The sequence below is a fragment of the Protopterus annectens genome, chromosome 5.part0 (genome assembly GCF_019279795.1).
Source record: "Protopterus annectens isolate FY-2018-M chromosome 5.part0, PAN1.0, whole genome shotgun sequence".
Taxonomy (NCBI): Eukaryota; Metazoa; Chordata; order Ceratodontiformes; family Protopteridae; genus Protopterus; species Protopterus annectens.
The window spans coordinates 1,629,328,698-1,629,348,365 of NC_056735.1; the positions used below are offsets into that span (position 1 = coordinate 1,629,328,698).

The 19,668-nt window shown below is 44.5% G+C and overlaps 1 protein-coding gene across 1 annotated transcript in view; it reads left to right on the forward strand.

Moving 5' to 3' along the window:
• Positions 1 to 19,668, forward strand: part of SOD1 (superoxide dismutase 1) — a 264,044-nt gene that overhangs the window by 103,893 nt on the left and 140,483 nt on the right. The window contains exon 4 of the mRNA XM_044071412.1: positions 12,416 to 12,533. Within this exon, the coding sequence (XP_043927347.1) occupies positions 12,416 to 12,533 (118 nt within the window). The remainder of the gene's footprint in view (positions 1 to 12,415; positions 12,534 to 19,668) is intronic.

Below are 19,668 nucleotides of genomic sequence, written 5' to 3' on the forward strand. Positions count from 1 at the left end.
GATTGTAATTTCAGTGGGGATTTGTAGCAGTGTTTCTTTGGTTTCTGTTTAGACAAATGCTTCTCACTGTTTCTAAAGAAACTTTGTTCTGGGGACACTAAGGGCTTGTCTTGTGTGCAGTCAGAATTGTAAATCTGTCTGCTGTTCTACTTTAGTTTTCATAATTTGATGTTGCAGAACCTTGAGTTTAGTCTTTGTGTGGCTGTTTTAACATCAGAATGATGCAAATGGAAGTTTTGAAGGAACTGGCGATTTACTTGCATGGAACTAATTTTTGCCATTAGTGGCATATTGGTTGCTTTAGTATTTGGACTGTACTGGACATTTCTTGACCTGATGGCAGCTATCCTGAACAAATTTCAATGTTTTTGTTATAGGACAGTTTGGCTGCATTTTAGTTGTGGAGGACATGCTTATTACTAGACACTGTAGGTGCTTATTGTGATCAGTTTTATTCTGGCTGGTGGTCTTCCTTGACTGGGTCCTAACTCTGCTACCCCCCCCCCACCCCAAGGCAAATCCCATTGCACCTAAAAAAAAAATTCCTTTAACTGTTCTGTCAGGTCCTCCTCTTGGCCCACAGACTAATTTTTGCCCAGTCTCTAGATTTGCCTGGCACTATGGAACTGAGTTATAAACACATTGCCTTGGACGGTTTCAGTACCTGCTGCATTTGTGGGAGAATCAAACCCTTCAGGTGCAGGAATAGTCTAGGGTAAGAGCACTTGCCAGGCCAGATATTACTGTCCCTAGGCATTTTTTCACTAGTAGTGAAGTTCACTATAAAAACAAGCTCCATCATACAGCTGATGGCCTTGTAGCCGTTTTATAGGGCAGATGGTTTCTTGTGCTGAGTTCTGCACACCACCAATTTTGGTGGTTATTTCCATGGCCTTGTACTAGCTTGGAGATCTTGGATATTGTGGATCTTGTCCCAATTTCCTTGCCGTACTTAATAGTAAATTCATAGCTAACATGAGTGATTTCTTCAGAAGGTGAGCCTCTGCTAAAGTCCAGGTGTTCATTTTTCCTCAAATTGCTAGATTTAAAAATGTTTTGCCTGGAAGCAGTCTAACTAGGCATGGCATAACCTTGGCAGAAGATTAGATGCCAATTTTTCTCCCAACCCCCCTTTACTGGCCTTGGAAGATGTTTATAAAATGAAGCTGCTTGCAGGGTACCAGTTTTCAGAGGTCCTTAAGGCTCTGAAAAATGTTTTGTATAGCATCCTCATGTGACTGCAGACAAACTTTATCTCATCCAGTGTCCCTTGATAGAGGGAAAATATTCAGGGTAAAAATCTCTAGTAATCTAGCAGTAAATTTAAGGCTATGTAGAAATTTTATTTTTAGTGTGTACAGTTTGGATGAATTGCTGTATCCTTCACCTGCGGAGCAAAGTGTTTACATTTTCTAATTTGACTCTGGTATCCTGCTTTGAGAGGTGCTTCAGTGTGCATCTACAACCTTAATGCTACTTTTGTAAGACTATGCATGGTTATGTAATCAGAACTGTTTTAAAAGTTGGATTTGTGAATGCACCTTAAAATTCAAAATTGGTGTTTGGGCCTTCTGTTCAAGCAGTAATGCCCAGCAGGGTGCATTGTATAAACAGCCACCCAGGGGTGTTTGGAGGCACATGCTGCAGGCACCTTTGTGTATTTTCAGCTAATTTTCACTTGCTGTACAGCAAAAGCACTGCTTTGAGTATAAATCTTTACCTCTTACATGCACACAGTTTCTACGTTTTCATTATTTTGATAAGCTTAGTAAGTGAGAAGTAATGGCTGCCATTGACGTGGTTGACTTTTTTTCTTAGCCAGCGTTACCTGTACATTAACACCATGCTAAAGAACTCTTCTGCAGTAAGTGGCAAACGTACAGGTCACCCATTCTCAAGATTTTCACCATGTGGTGATAGCAGATGTATGGGTTATCCAGGATGCTTCATGTACAAAGCTCTCCAATCATTCTTAAAGGGGCAGAACAAACAAATCCCCAACTAAACATGGGGATCCAAAAGGAAATTGCAGGAGATAATTCAAAACTGAGCTCCTTTCAAAACAAGACTCCGCACCCCTGCCCTCTATTCTTTCTCTGGGCGCTCTCAACCGTGTAGTCTGACTGCAGATGGTGTTAAATATTCTTAGACTACATTTGCCTGAAAGTATCTGCTTGATGGTGGATAGAAAATCTTCCCCTTTCAGAGAAATTCCCCCACACCCACCAGACGGCACTGTTTCCAGTGCTCCATCATATGGTAGAAGCAGGGGGTCATAGAACCCCCAGTGCCTTTGATACACAAGCAAGGTTTAATATTTTGCCAAAAAGCACACCCCTGGAGACACATTAGATTTCTTTCTAGACCACCTTTATTTGAAATTTGGAATGCTCACTTTGTCCTAGCATTGCTTCAGACCACTTTGATTCTGAAGTGTGCGAAACCTTATTCCTCATGCTCCCAGTTTCAGGAAATCTGAGATTTGCTGTGTCTTGGTTTACATTGACAGTATTCTGCATTACTGTTTGGGCTATCCACTAGCTTCTGGCCCTGGTGGTTTCGTATTACAGAACACTAGAAATCTGCTGGTTTCCTTATTTAGGCGACTTGCTCATTTGTGCAAGTTCTGAATTCAATTTCTTGGTATTTTTTAGACAAGGTTGCAGCCCTCCTTTCCCACTTGGGATGTAGATTGATCCTTCAATCTTTCTTGACAATTCTTTTCTTGGAGGTGTAGATTGATCCTTCAAAATCTTTCCCAACATACTCTATTTTCTTGGGGTGTTTGGACAAGTCTTCTGGTAAGGCTGTTTTACAAAGTTCTGACATGCCAGGGCACTTTCTTGGGATTTCTCTTCTGGATGCAGTATCAACAAGAGCATTCTTCAGATTGTAGGCCTCATGGTAAATTTATCTTAACACTAGCTAGACTCGCAAAGAATCGGTGGTACTTAAGGTGTTTGTCTCCAGCAGTTACAGCCGTTGGATTTACATGTACTAGGGTTTGTGTAACTACAGTGGTCGAGGGATCAACTTTTTTGAATCTAGGGCTCCCTTTCTTCAGACCCTGGTTCCATCTGTCCAGATGGGACTCCAGATTTTGTGGGAGCAGTGTTTGTGGGTTTAAATGCATGGCTTTTGGAGTTATGACTCACCAAAACCCAAATGTAAAATGCCAGTGATTCCTTAAAATCACTCGCAAGCTAAATGTCCTTCTGTACCTGATGCACCTGTGGTACCTGAACAAGGGAAATAGATGGTTGCCAGTGATTGCCTGGTAGCTGGCCTAGTGCATTCCATGAGAGAAGTGTCTACTAAGCAAAACAAACCCTAAAGTGGTAACTCCATGTAGAAGTCTTCTAGGACTTTATCCAAATGTGAGGAACACCTCAAGCAGATCTATTCGCCTAGTCTCAAAACAATTGGTCAATCCTTGCATCCATGCTTGGAAGATGGCACACCATTCCCATGGTTCCGCTGTGCATTTCTAGTCTTTCCATTGATTCTGAATCTTAAAGTACCTTGAGGAAATCTTGCCAAAGCTCAGTAACACCTTTTGATCAGGTAGTTGGTTCTCCCTTTTTAATAGCATTGGCAGAGGGAACTGCCCCAAGCTCCCTCCATACTAATCTGCAGACAGCATGGGAGAATGATGGACCCCAGCTTAGAGCAGTTTCCAAAGACTGATGGGATGATTGTATTAAGTTTTTTAGGCACTTCATAAGGATGTGATATGCCGCAGGTGTTTAAGGTAGCAGGAAAACCTGCAACTAGTAAGCTTTTCACTTACAAGTGGAAGAGTTTAGGTGGTGTCTAGACAAGAGGCCCCAAAAGGGTTCTGCCCCCTCTGACTTTGAAATGAGATACTTAGAGGTAGTTTATCCATATGCTTTTATCAAAATATGTATTGCCACCTCAGCTTGTTAGGCCATGGATCCCTCATTGTGGTAAAACTGAGTGTTTTGAGACCCCCTTGAATCTCTGCTTTGTTCACGAAAATTGCCTATGCCTCCTTTTAAACTTGCCTGTTGGGCTGGTTTGTGGTCTGTTGCTTGGAAGACTTGTACTGACATCTGCAAGGCAAGTTGCTGAGCTGCAAGATCTTTTGAAGGGCCAAACCCTGTGACTTCATGACATGGTTGTTGACTCTAATCCAGGTTTTAGTTTCTGAATTTACCTTAATTTTTTCAGTGTAAAAATTAGGGAGAAGATTCTACACAGGTTGCGCATGGCTCTGGTACTACATTGACCTAACACGTTAGGAACTTGTGCTGAGTAGTTTCTCCTATACAGGGGCCAAGAGCCACCTTTCACTAAAACTGTTGCACACTGTTCTGTTTTCTCACTCCCCCTGAGTTTAATCTTGCCTAGAAGAGGTGTTAACTGATGCTAGAGGTAGCAACCTGGTCCTCTGGTCATAGCTTCACAAAGCAATACAAACTGACATTTCAAGGTCCACAGCAGGCTTTGCTTGGGCCATTCCCCAGGGCCTTCTAGAGTCTTGCCCTTCCACACAAGTCCTATGTGCAGTAACATCTGTCCAAATTCCTCAGTGGCACCTGCCCACTATGCCCAGATGGAAACCCACCTCAACTGTGCACAACCTCTGATTTTTGTGATGGAGTAACAAGATGTAGATAGTGGGGATGTCTGGGTGTGTGACATAGATGAGAGTGGGGATGTCTGGGTGTGACGTAGATGAGGGAGAAACCAATTTAAATGGCTTTTGCTACAAACTCTTGCCAATTGATAAGAGCGTCTGGCCCTTTCCTCTCCTTTATGGAAGCTTAAGTCTGAACACTTCACTTCCTGTAAAAGTATGCTGAGCTAATCACCTGTCTCGGGAAGCTTCAGTTCTGGGTTACCTTGGGAGGTAACCCCAAAATACCACTGATGTGAAGAATTCTAACATCTGTTACCAGTAAGTAGGACTTGTAGCTACTTTGTTAGCTGCTCTAACTGCTTCCATCTTGTCCAGTCATATGATCTGCTCATTCCCAATATTCAAGTCTGAACTTTTCCTGTAGTTCTACCATTTTTCCCAGTAATCTGTGTACTGGGTCTGCATCTGTCTATGCATGGCCACTTACTGGACAAGACACCTTTTTCTATCTCCTTTTCATTGTTTTTTCTTGTGCTCTCTCCTTTCAGAGCCTAACTAGGTCAAATCTGACACTCTAAGGACTTCATCTCACTAGGCCAGAGTATCTACAACTTGAGTGAAGTTCTTAATTCATATACCTCACTTTGATGCTCTCTTGGTGCCACATGGTAGAACCCTGAAATGGTTGCAGTATCCTGGACTAAATCCAGTTGGCAGAAAATGTTAGTTATGCAAACAGCTTTGAATTGAACACTTAAAACATTGACAGAATACCTTTTAATTTCACATACCTGCAGTTTCTGGTTTCCACCAGATGACCCCAATCATTTTTGTATTGCATTAGTCTGTAGGGTATTGCATTAGTCTGTAGGGTATCAATGTGGAAAAGATAAAATCTGTTGGCCATACTGCATTGTAAAACTAGTTCTCAGCATCGGGAATGCTACCTGGTGCATGTATTAGATTTGTTTAAATGCAGACAACTTCTGAGCCATTAAGTCTGCATGTTAAGTTGTCTATCTCGCCTTCATTCTTGCTGGATGGGTTCGGAGCCGACCTCGGCTCCGACTCGGCCACTCTAAAAGCTCGAGAGTTGGTTCCACCGGCTCGAGGCTCCCCTTATATCCCACAATGCTAGGCGAGAGTTACCTCAGATCTCGTTTGCCGCTACAGCTTCGAGGTTGGTTGCTTCTACCGGTTCCTGGTGAGTGTTAGCTTTTCTTCTAAAAGTTACTCTTTTTACCCCTTTTTAAGTTAAATTCTTCTTAGATTAGTGTAGATTATAGAACTTTATCCCCGACCCTATATTTTTCCCGTTTCTTTCTAAAAGAACCTTTGGTTCTTCCCTTGGGCCTTAGGCCTTCTCTTCCCTAAGGGAGTGTTTGTGTAGTTTACTATAATTTTGTACTTAAATTCTAGTATTATTACAAAATTTATTATATTTTCTGACAGGGTATAACTGGGTGTTTGAGTGTGTGTTTGTGTACACCTGTCAGTTAGGCTATGTCTAAAGAAGCAAAGGTCTCCGGATTCAAGAAGTGTGATGCGTGCTGTCAGAAAATGTCTGACAGACGCTCACACTTGTGTCTATTGTCTGGGGCCTTTGCACCTGCAGGACTCCTGTGCTGTTTGCCATGGCTTCAGCCCCAGGGTCCTGCAGGAAAGAAAAAACAAGCTAATTCTGAGAGGCTTGTTGAAGCCAGAGGATTCCCTGTCTGTCTCAACAGGGAAGCCCTCTAAGGCATCGAGGTCTTCGGCTCCGGCTTCTGAGCCGAGACCTCAGGTTGTTCAACCTTTGCCTTTATCGGCTCCAGCTGGAGCCGATAAGACTCAGTCCACAGTTTCTGTGGCTTCCTCGGCTCCGGCGGGCCGAGGTTATCGAGGTACCGTGTCGGCTCCGACAAGATCTTGAGCCGACAACCAGAAAGAGGTCTAGGTCACCTTCTCTTGGCTCCGTTCATTCGGCTCCAGGATCTCCCCTGCTGTCTGAAGCGGGCCAAGGTCTCATTCCTCTAGGTCATCGAGGCTCTCCGATCATGACCTTCAGAGGGTGGTGAGTCGACTGCTTAAGTCCGAGGCACTAGCCCAGATGCTTCAGAGCCCGACTCATCAGTCGGTGCCGGCCCCGTCCATCGACTCTTTCCTCCTTCGACTCTTGAGTTCGAGCCGGGTCGTGTCGGAACCGAGACTGTGGTCACCGGGCCGAGACAATTGTCTTCGGCGCCGTCGTCGGCTCCGTTTTCTTCCTTGGAGGAATCTCGGCGCCGGACTTCCCTCGTCGGCTCCGAGGGGGTGAGTGGCATCGGACCCTTGTCCGACCCCCCTCTCCCTCTCGGTGCTTGGCGCTGGTGAGTTCGGCTCGACATCGCCTCGGAGCCATCACTGTCGGTGCCGAGGGGGGGGGTCCTTAGCTCCTCGGGCGGGGACCTCTGGCTCTGCCTGACAGGGGTGCATTCGAGGTCATGCGGAGTGTGTTAGAGCCTGGCTCTACTCCACAGTCGGCTCAGTCAGCCCCTCCCTCTATGCTGCCTCAGGGTAAGTCGACTCACTCCCTCATCCCGGACCGCAGAGAGCCAGCTCCTCAGGAGCCCCCTTTGGGGATTTCATCCTCTTCCGAGGCCTCTCCTGATTTGGCAGAAGAGCCTCCTCGGAAGAGGAAGTGCAAGAGGAAGCACATTGACTCACCTGAGTCTATCACGTCGGACACAGATCTGGATGATTCTGAGGGTTCCCCGTTCCCCTTCTGAAGATGTCTCATTTGCAGACATTCTGGAGATCCTGAAACAGAGGGAAATTGGCCAGCCCTCAACCCTTCGGAGGACGAATCTGTGTATCTTGAGGCGTTTGGCTCTCGTCCTTCCACCTCCTGGGTGTCCCCCTTGACCCCCTCATGCAGGTGGTTGCTAAGAAGGCATGGGCGGCTCCTGATTCAGTGGACCCCACTCCCAGGAGACCCTCCAAATTCATCACAGCTCCATCAGACAAGCAGTTTTATCAAAAGGGGTTTCTGTGGATGCTATGGTGGTAGCTGGTGCCACAAAGAAGGAACTGGCTGATCCTTCAGTGCCTGTCCATCCCCCTAACAAGGATTCTAGGTCCATGGCTAGGTACGCGAAGCGGATGTTCTCCTCAGCGACATTTACCATGCGTTCGCTGAATTACCTGTGCCATTTCACTCGTCTTCAAAGGGACTTGATCAAGGAAGCGAGTGAAATGTTAAGACCCTACAGCTGCGGGTTTCAAGAAAATGAACACGCAGCTGGCTACCCTTAATTCCATATCCAACTCCTCCATGCGCCTCCTCTCTTATGCGGCCGATGGAGTGAGCAGAGCCGCAGGGACAGGGGTAGCCTTACGTAGGCACGCCTGGATGCGGCTATGCAACTTTGTGGAACCTTTCAAGACGTCTTTCACAAACTCCCCTTTTGATGGATCATCTCTCTTTGGTCCTCAAGTGAAAGAAACCCTGACTAGGTGCGAGACTGATGGCAAGACCCTTTCTGCCGTCTGAGTCCGTTTTTCGACTCCTTCTAGGCCTTACCCCAAAGGCCAGAAGGGTGGGAAGATGTGGTTCCGTAAACAATCTCAAGGGACTTCGCCTGGCGTACAGAGTCGTTTTCCTAACAAAGGCAGAGGTGGTAATAACAATGGTAGACGCCCTAGGGGCAGGGGTCCGCAGAACCACGGCAATCGGGAAGCCTTTCCTGACAAGCCCTTTCAGCATCCCTGAGGTGTTGCCCGACTGCCCATCTTCGGAGGCAGTCGGGGGAAGATTGTCACTGTACCCAGAAGCCTGGCTATCCCTGACTCAAGACAAATGGGTACAGTCCATCATTTCCGAAGGCTATTCTATCCCCTTTCTTCGTTTTCCAAATCAGTCAAAAAAATCCCTTCCAGATGTTCCACCCGCTCAAAGGGATATAGCAGCTTTGGAAATTTCAAAACTGCTTGCAAAAAGAGCAATTCAGTTAGTGCCAGCAGACCAACAAGGATCCGGAATCTACTCAAGGTTCTTTTTAGTTCCAAAGAAAACAGGGGACTGGAGACCGATTTTGGATCTCAGTGTCTTGAACAAATCAGTCAAGAAAACAAGATTTCGGATGGTCACGCTGCAATCCATTCTTCCCCTTTTGGGCAAAGGAAACTGGATGTGCTCTATAGACCTTCGGGATGCGTGCTATCACATAAAAATGAACAGACGCTCCAGAAGATTCCTCCGCTTCAGGCTGGGAACCAGTCATTTTCAGTTCAGGGCCCTGCCCTTTGGTCTCACCACTGCCCCCCGGGTGTTTACCAAATGCATGGCAGTGGTAGCTTCTCACCTGAGACGACAAGGATTCCAGGTGTTTCCATATTTGGACGACTGGCTTCTCACAGCTCCCACCAAGCATCTCCTTTTGATGGCCAGAGATTATACTTTTCGCGTTTGTCAAAAACTGGGTATTTCAATAAATTGCGAAAAGTATGTTTTGTCGCCTTGTCGTACTATTACCTACATAGGCGCAAATTTAGATACTATAAACATGTCTGCAACGCTAACGAACCAAAGGATATCAGACATTCACAAATTGGTGTCACTTCTCAACAACAACAGAGCCAAAGCCAGGTTAGTTCTAAAGGTGTTGGGAATCATGGCAGCGCCATACCTCTCCTCCCATTGGCCAGATACCACATGCGGATCCTTCAGTGGATGCTTTTTTCTCAATGGTCATACCAGGAACTTCCAATGTCTCACACCATTATGATCACGCAAGCGTGCAGAAAGCATCTCATGTGGTGGATGTCTTCCCCCCAGCTCCTGTCGGGAAGACCATTTGTTCCACCTCCTCCGGTTGCTACTCTGACAACGGATGCCTCCCTGATCGGGTGGGGGGGGCATTATCAGGGCAGGACAGTCCAGGGCACATGGCAACCAAACGAATGCCACTTGCACATAAATGTTCTGGAGATGAGCAGTGCTTTTAGCGTTGCAAGCCCTTCAAGACTCTCTTCCCTTAGGAACGATTGCAATCCCGACAGACAACATGTCTGTAGTGTGGTACATCAACAAACAAGGCGGAACCAGATCATACCCCCTGTGTCGAGAAGCACTCAGACTGTGGCAATGGGCGATTTCTTCTCAGCGTTTTCTGATAGCAACGCACATCCCCGGGAAGTCCAATCACATTGCGGACAAGTTGAGCAGAGCTATACTCATGCCTCACGAGTGGTCTCTGAAAGACTCTGTAGTGAGAGATATTTCTCAAGTGGGGTCAGCCTTGCTGCGATCTTTTGCTACTCCCAAAACAGCAAGTGCAGAGAATACTTCACTCTATTCCCTTTACCAGGCCAACCCAGCAGGGACGCTCTAGTCCAAGTTTAGCCCCGGGGACTTCTGTATGCATTTCCTCCTTTCCCTCTGATCTCTCAAGTAATACAGAAAGCTATCGCTCAGAAGGCCTCATTGATCCTCATTGCTCCTTACTGGCCTCGACAAGTGTGGTTCCCCTTTCTACATCGTTATCTCTTGGTGCGACCGTGGAGTCTGGACCTAGTTCCAGATCTTTTGATCCACCAATCGGGTCAGTTTCATCGCTCCCTTCCCTCTCTGAACCTCACTGCTTGGTTCCTCCAGTGCCAACCGTAGCCAGGCTTCCTCATTTATCTCACTCGGTTAGAGATATATTGATAGCTTCCCATAAATCTTCCACTCGAAAGATTTATTTGAGTAAGTGGAAACGCTTCTCATATTGGGCACAAGGAAAGGACATAGATCCTTTCACCGCTTCCATCCAACTAGTCCTTGATTTTCTTGCTGAACTCTTCCATGCAGGTTCATCTCCATCTACTCTTAAGGTTCAGTTGGCAGCTATTTCTAATTTTCATGTGGGCATTTCTGAATCTGCCCTAATGTCCCACAAACTTTGCAAAGCCTTTTTGAAAGGAGTTTTTCTTCTCAGACCTCCTATAAGAAATCCTCCTTCTCCTTGGGACCTAAATTTAGTTCTTGCTTCCTTGATTCTTTCCCCTTCGAACCTGCAGCTTCATGTTCCTTGAAATTATTATCATGGAAAACTCTCTTTCTGGTGGCTATCACATCAGCTAGAAGAATTTCAGAACTTCAAGCACTCAGTTGTCGTTCTCCTTATCTTTTGTTCCATAAGGACAGAGTTTCCTTACGAACTAACCCGTCCTTTTTGCCTAAGGTGGTTTCAACATCAAATCTAAACCAAAGCATTGACCTCCCTGTCTTTTCCCAGAGTATTCAAATAGGTCTGAACAAAAATTACACTGCCTGGATGTTCGTCAATTAAGGTACTACTTGGACAGGACGAAACAATTCAGAAAATCTGATCAGCTGTTTGTCTCCTATGCGGAAAGCAGAAAGGGACTTCCAGTTTCAAAGGTATCATTATCCAGATGGCTAACATCTCTGATTACCCTTGTTTATGAGATTAGACACCAAAAACTGCCTAATAAACCTAAAGCCCATTCCACCAGAGCTTTGGCTACTTCTCTAGCCTTCCAAGACAGACTGCCTATTGACACCATTTGTGCAGCGGCTACTTGGGCTACTCCTCACACTTTTATTTCCCATTATAAGTTGGATTTAGCTTCTAGGCATAGAGCTAATTTTGGTTCCACTGTTCTCAGGAGTCTGTTCCGTTAGGCCACCGGGACAAGGTGCTAGGGGCCGGTCCCATCCAGCAAGAATGAAGGCGAGATAGACAACAACATATAGAAGTTATGTTCTTACCATAACGTTCCATGTTAGTTGTCTTCTTCTCGCCTTCTTGCGTCCCACCCTCCTTCCCCCTGGCCTGGACAGACCTAGAGGAGTTGTGATCGTGACCTCTCTTTCTACCACCTCTTTCTTAGTCCTATGCTATTATGCATATTTCTTGTTTCAGGATGTAGGTCACCCTTCTTTCTTCCTGTTAGAGGTGGATTCTGTTTTTACAGTTATACTGTTTCTGTTATAAGCTGGGGTTAGCTTACAAATGAGATCTGAGGTAACTCTCGCCTAGCATTGTGGGATATAAGGGGAGCCTCGAGCCGGTGGAACCAACTCTCGAGCTTTGAGTGGCCGAGTCGGAGCCGAGGTCGGCTCCGAACCCATCCAGCAAGAAGGCGAGAAGAAAACTAACATGGAACGTTATGGTAAGAACATAACTTCTATTTCTATTGTGTACATGCTAGACTAATGTCAAATATGCAGTTTTGTGATTTTGCTTAGTCACATGATTTCCAGTCATTTTAAGCAAGATGCTGTATAGTGCCTCACAGACCTAAGGAAGCCAGTGTTCCAAAGAAACTAGACACATTTCCCACCAGCTGAAAAGCTTTAGAAAACCTGCAAAACTGCCGCGGACTATTGGCTCTACTGTACAAGCTTTGATCCTACAACCTAAACCCATTGGCTGGTAGTCCTACTAAGCAGTTTACTGTTAAGGGAATTTTACATTGTATGTTTCAGTGCCAGAAATAAAACCATGGGAAGTACCTGCTTGGAGGGCCACACCCTGAAATAGATCATATTGCAGTGTGGACAGGCCCATGTACAATATATTGCCCAATGGGTTACCTAGTATAGGTAGTACTTATCTGTGCAATCTTTACAGATGCTTTTGGCTTTCACAACTGCTAGAAATCACCCAACTTTACATTTTACTTGTCTAATTTAAGTTTCTTATCCATATTTTGCATTTTATAAGCTAAAGAATTGTTTTACTTAGCCTAGTTCACATCCTTTCAAGGTCAAATTACTGCCAAGTTGCATTCATGTATGATGTATGTTCATGTATTGTAAACTGTTTACTGTTTATTTTGTAGACATGTAGGTGATCTTGGAAATGTGATTGCTGATGAGCAAGGTGTAGCGAGCTTCTGCTTCAAAGACAGATTGGTTTCTTTATCAGGACCGCACTCTGTAGTGGGCCGTAGTGTTGTGGTAAGTAGACTTATGACATTGTAAACGGCCAGCTAGAAATGTATAGAATATCACTGGTAAATGTGCACTTTTTGCAATCTATTATATATTTGTGTGTATTATAGGTGTGTGTGTGTGTTATAGGTGTGTGTGTGTGTTATAGGTGTGTGTGTGTTATAGGTGTGTGTGTGTTATAGGTGTGTGTGTGTTATAGGTGTGTGTGTATTATAAATGTGTTATAGGTGTGTGTGTGTATATTATAGGTGTGTGTGTGTTATATTATGTGTGTGTGTTATAGGTGTGTGTGTGTATTATAAATTATAGGTGTGTGTGTTATAAATTATTATTGTGTTATAAGTGTGTGTTATAGGTGTGTGTGTGTATTTATAGGTGTGTGTGTGTATTTATAGGTGTGTGTGTGTATTTATACATGTGTGTGTGTGTGTGTGTTTATAGGTGTGTGTGTGTGTGTGTGTGTGTGTAATAGGTGTGTGTGTGTGTATATAGTTATAGGTGTGTGTGTGTGTATGTATTTGCATAGGTGTGTGTGTGTGTATATAGTTATAGGTGTGTGTGTGTCAATATAGGTGTGTGTGTGTGTTATAGTCGTGTGTATATATATATGTGTGTGTTATAAATTATTATAGGTGTGTGTGTGTGTGTTATAGGTGTGTGTGTGTGATAGGTGTGTGTGTGATAGGTGTGTGTGTGTGTTATAGGTGTGTGTGTGTGTTATAGGTGTGTGTGTGTGTTATAGGTGTGTGTGTGTGTGTGTTATAGGTGTGTGTGTGTGTGTGTGTTATAGGTGTGTGTGTGTGTGTGTGTGTTATAGGTGTGTGTGTGTGTGTTTATAGGTGTGTGTGTGTGTGTGTGTGTTTATAGGTGTGTGTGTGTGTGTGTGTGTTTATAGGTGTGTGTGTGTGTGTGTTTATAGGTGTGTGTGTTTATAGGTGTGTGTGTGTGTGTTTATAGGTGTGTGTGTGTGTGTGTGTTATAGGTGTGTGTGTGTGTGTGTTATAGGTGTGTGTGTGTGTGTGTTATAGGTGTGTGTGTGTGTGTTATAGGTGTGTGTGTGTGTGTTATAGGTGTGTGTGTGTGTGTTATAGGTGTGTGTGTGTGTGTGTGTGTGTGTTAGAAGTGTGTGTGTGTAATAGATGTGTGTGTGTAATAGGTGTGTGTGTGTGTGTGTAATAGGTGTGTGTGTGTGTGTGTAATAGGTGTGTGTGTGTATTATATTATAATTATGTGTGTATTATAGGTGTGTGTGTGTGTGTATTATAAATTATATGTGTGTGTGTGTGTGTATTATAGGTGTGTGTGTGTATATTATAAATGTGTGTTATAGGTGTGTGTGTATGTGTTATAGGTGTGTGTGTATTATATTATAGGTGTGTGTGTGTTATAGGTGTGTGTGTTATAGGTGTGTGTGTTATGTTATAGGTGTGTGTGTGTTATAAGTGTGTGTGTGTGTATTATAAGGTGTGTTATTATGTGTGTGTATTATAAATTATTATGTGTGTATTATAGGTGTGTGTATTATTATATTATGTGTGTGTTATAGGTGTGTGTGTGTTATAAATTATGTGTGTGTGTTATAATGTGTGTGTTATATGTTATATTATTATATGTGTGTGTATTATAAATTATGTGTGTTATAAGTGTGTGTGTGTGTTATAAATGTATGTGTGTGTTATTATGTGTGTGTTATATGTGTGTATATGTGTGTGTGTTATATTAATATTATATTATAGGTGTGTGTGTGTTATAGGTGTGTGTGTGTGTTATAGGTGTGTGTGTGTGTTATAGGTGTGTGTGTGTGTTATAATTATGTGTGTGTGTGTGTTATAGGTGTGTGTGTATTATAATTATGTGTATTATAGGTGTGTTATGTGTATATATTATGTGTATAAATTATATATATATTATAGGTGTATGTGTGTTATAGGTGTGTGTGTGTTATAGGTGTGTGTTATATTATATGTTATAGGTGTGTGTGTATTATAGGTGTGTGTGTGTTATAGGTGTTAATGTAATATTATATTAATGTGTGTTATATTATTATGTGTGTGTTATATTATGTGTTATGTTAGTGTGTGTGTGTTATGTTAGTGTGTGTGTGTTATGTTAGTGTGTGTGTGTTATGTTAGTGTGTGTGTGTTATAGGTGTGTGTTATGTTATGTGTGTGTTATATATTATTGTGTTATAAATTATTATAGGTGTTATAAATTATGTGTGTTATAGGTGTGTATTATTATAAATTATAGGTGTGTTATAAATTATTATTATTATAAATTATATTATATTATAAATTATAGGTGTGTGTGTTATAGGTGTGTGTGTTATAGGTGTGTGTGTTATAGGTGTGTGTGTTATTGGTGTGTGTCTCACCTGTATCACACCTGTGATGCAGGGGTGAAGACGCACACCTGTGATACAGGGGTGTGTGTGAGATGCCTGTATGATACCGGTGTGAGAATCGCACACCTGTATCGCATCAGTGATACAGGAGTGTGATACAGGTGTGAGTGAGATGTGCATCTCGCACACCTGTATCACACCTGTGACACAGGGGTGTGTGATGCAGTGGTGTGTGATACAGGCGCGTGTGGTGTGTGTGATACAGGCGCGTGTGGTGTGTGTGTGATACAGGCGCGTGTGGTGTGTGTGTGATACAGGCGCGTGTGGTGTGTGTGTGTGTGATACAGGCGCGTGTGGTGTGTGTGTGTGATACAGGCGCGTGTGGTGTGTGTGTGTGTGCGATACAGGCGCGTGTGGTGTGGTGTGTGCGATACAGGCGCGTGTGTGTGTGATACAGGCGCGTGTGGTGTGTGTGTGTGTGCGATACAGGCGCGTGTGGTGTGGTGTGTGTGTGATACAGGCGTGTGTGGTGTGGTGTGTGTGTGTGATACAGGCGCGTGTGGTGTGTGTGTGTGATACAGGCGCGTGTGGTGTGGTGTGTGTGTGTGTGTGATACAGGCGCGTGTGGTGTGTGTGATACAGGCGCGTGTAGATATACACATATATCTGCTTAGGAATGGGAGTATGGCTTGGCAAGTACTGTACAGGGTAGAAACCAGACTGGGATAAGATTTTTGTCCATTGTAGTGCCCTTGTGCTAGCATAGGAGCCAGTTCAGCATTGTAAGGTTTTGTAAAGTGAGGAAACCATTTATTTCAACTTAAGTAGACAGAATAGTCGGGAGTTGCACAGAAGGTGCTGGTGGGAAGCATGGCTGGAAAAGCAGTAATCAGCTGTTGCTACTGTACCATGTTCCCTTCCTGACTGGAAAGTCTAGAAGTTCAAGCTGTTAAAGTGGGAGGGTGGGGCTAGATTCAGTCTTCCTGGTCATTGATGTACAATTCATATTTTGGTTGTATATTTGAACATGATTCTGGCAATGACCAAGCTGGACTGCATATTCCCTGAGTAAAGGAAGATATTTGGTATTTTTTGGGGGATGAGCCACTTGAAGAAACAGGACTGCAAATATGCATAAGTATTTAACCATTCCATTTTTATCTTCCACTGTTTCGCTTGGTTCTGTTAACCTGTTGTACAGGTGACTACTAAATAAACTACCTTTTGTTAGTCAGTTCTGCACTTCCACAGGACGCTGTACATGACCATACTTTTTATGGCATAATTTAAAGCAGAGAAATGGAAGATTAAGATTCTCCTTGTGGCAGTACGCTGCATTGACCATTTGCTTTCGATTCTAATCTTAAGGAGATACCTGGAGAAGCTTCATGTTATTCCTCCTAGTCCTATGATTTGGAAAGGATTTAAACCTGCTACCGGGGGGTGTGTATATAGAGGGACTGCTACCAGGGGTGTGTATATAGAGGGACTTGAAGATAAGTGAGGTGTAGAGAATTGAGGGAAACTGAGCAAGGGTGGAAGGAAGTCTAGGTATTGCCTACCTCAGGAATACTTGTCAAAGTGGAAATGGGTGGGGGGTGGATGTCGTTCAAGAATGCAACTGCAGTCCTGACATGTGGGTTGTCCTGCCTCAGGCAGCCCCTCGGTCGGCCGGATTCCAAGGTCTGGGTCCGGCGTCGGCTGTTGCGTCTTCCCTGACAGAGCGGCTGGGGCATAATCATCAGCAGACGCCATCTTCAGTCTTTCTTGCTGCGCAGTGCCCGAAGCAGAAGCAGTTCGCAAGTGCCGGTCGGCTAGCTCCTGTGTTTTCAGTTACCGAAGTCATCAAAAAGCCAAGTACCCCGTTGGGGAACCTTTTCTTGCCTCAGCCGATGTCAGATAAAACTGCAAAAGTTAATTGTTTGTCTTGTGGTAAACAAATACCTCATAAGGACTTCCATTCTTACTGCCTTCTCTGCCTGGGCCCAGACCATGACATCTCGGCCTGTGCTTGCTTCAATAAGCGCACACTTAGGCGGCGGGCAGAATTTGCTGAAGACTTTTTTTGGGAAAATTACTCCTATATCATGCTGTCGGAGCTTCCGACGGCACACGTTTCCAAAAAACAGAAGGACCGGGACCGACCTTCGTGGCCCGCGACTTCCACCGACACCATGCCTAAGCCTACCGCTAGTGTATCGGTCTCTTCGGAGGCGGTAATTCAACCGCTCCAGGTCGACACAGTTTTACTGCACACTACGGTCCCAGAGGCTTCCTCTGTGCCGGTTGTTTTTTCTTCCTGAAACCGAAGCCCAAGATTTGCCTGACACCATACCGGTGGACAAAGTTACTCCAGCACGTGGGACAGCTAGACCTCCTGTGCCTGTCCAAGGCCTACACACATGCCAAGGCTGCCAGCCAGGCCAAGTCTGACCCTCCTAAACCTTTTTCACAGACTCCCACTTCGGATAAACAGATCATGACTTTAGCTGCAGATCTAATTTCTTTAATCGGGGGCTCTCATGCTCATCCAGACAGGTTCTCAGCCGCCTTCAGACCAAAAGGCCTACGGTTGAGCAGACAGATGCCCTTTCCTCAGATGAAGCCTCTGGTGAGTCGGGCCTTTCAGATTCCCAGGAAGAACCCTTCCCGGCCTACGAGGATTCTGATACAGATGAATCCATTCCCTCTGCCTCTCCTCCTGAGGATATTTCTTTCGGGGAAATTCTCACCTCCTTGAGAGCATTTTCAGTGGCAGGGCCAGGATTTCTCCGACTCCAGGAAAAGGCTTCGGACCTTCCTTAAGTTACCCCAGCACAGACCTTTAGCTATTCCCCCAGTGTTAGATGTATTGGATGATGTGTTCTCAGACTCCAGTACTTCTCCTGATTCTCTCCCTCCTGCTCCTGTCAAGCCAGACAGATATTACAGGGTTCCTGAAACTCATAAGCATCTTTTTAAGGCCCACTCTGTTGATCTAGAAACCATTTCTCAGGGGCCCAAAGGAGTGGCCACTTCCACTACCAAGAATCCTTTGCCCGCAGACAGGGAATCTAGGTCCCTGGAGAGGTGGGGTAAAAGTTTATACCTCTACCACTCTTGCCATGAGGGCTGAACTGTCTTTCATATGTTTCAGTATCAAGATTTTCTGATGGATGATTTGCAGAAAGTTAGCCTCTCCTGAGCCTTTAGATAGAAAGGCTTTGCAGGATTTGGTTCATAATACTCAGCAGGTTAGCAATCATTTTCTTCAGTGTGGTTATGCATTGGAAGCTTCATGTAGGGCAGCTATGACAGGGGCCGTCATACATAGACATGCTTGGTTGAAAGAACAGTCCTTGCCAGATCATGTTAAAGTAAAGCTTCTAGATACACCTCTGGAAAAAGACAAGCTATTTGGTGCTAATGCACAGGGTGTGTTGAAATCAATTGAGGAAAAGGCTAAATCAGTACAGTCAAAGATTTCCTCCAGGTTCAGCCACCAAGGTTCAGCAGGAATTGGCCTTCAAAAAATTGGTCCTTTCCAGACTGACGAGTTTCAAAGGGGAAAAAGCAGGCGTGCTCGAGGTAGAGGGCAATACCGAGGCTCCTACAGGGGCCGCCAATGGCAACCAACTACTCAGAAGTGGCGCAGGGACTCCCACTGTGCTCCATAGGGACAATCACAATGACTTGACTTTGACACCGCCGACCAAGGCTCAGAGAAGCTCCTTTAGGTGGAAAGTTATCCTTATTTTCAAAACATTGGCACGTTTTTACAAAGGACGGATGGATTTTGAACATAATGGACAAAGGTTACAGGTTCCACTTCCATACCTTACCGACAAGGCATGCCAAACCTGCCACACAAAGGGCAGAGGCACTCTTACAAGTTTCAAAGCTGCTACAAATCAAAGCAATAGAAAAGGTTCCTCAGGAACAAGGCCAGGGATTCTACTCAAGACTGTTCCTTTTTCCAAGAAAAGAAAAGCAATCGAGACCTATACTGGACTTGTCCGCTCTAAACACCTTTCTCATTGTGCCAAAATTCTAAATGCTGACGTTACAGCAACTTCTTCCCATGCTGGGCAAGGGGTCTTGGCTGGTTACTCTGGACCTCAAGGAGTCATACCTGCATGTCCCAATCACAGTTGCAGAAGATACCTCTGATTTCTTGCAGGGTTAGAGCATTATCAATTCTCAGCATTGCCATTTGGCTTATCTACTGCGCCCAGAGTATTCACGAAATGCCTGGCATCAGTAATTGCACATTGCAGAATCCAGGGGATACAAATTTACCCTTACCTGGACGACTGCCTTATAGAAGCAGACAGCAAACGAGCCTTGATAAGAAACTTGGACTGTCATACACTTACTACAGGCTTTGGGATAGTCAACATTCAAAAATCAAGACTACTGCCATCCCAACAAATAATTTTTCTAGGAGCCAAACTGGACAAACTCACAAATGGCTTTCCTCATGGAAGAAAAACAAGAACAATTACCAGATTACTTCAAAAGCCTAGCAAAGCTCACCCAGATGACTGCAAGGAAAATCCTGCAGGCCCTGGGTTTCATGGCATCTTGCATTCTTCTGATTCCACTGGCAAGACTACACATGAGAACTACAATGGTACCTAAAGTTTATGGTCTCAACACAGCCACAACTTAGAAGAAATTATACCACTCATTCCATGTCTTCAAAAGGAATTTTTGTGGTGGGCACTAGCAAGTCAAAGGCGTGTCTTTCAACAAACCTCAAGCAAGTCAAACCATTAAAAACAGACGCCTCAGATCATGGATGGGGGGCGCACATGG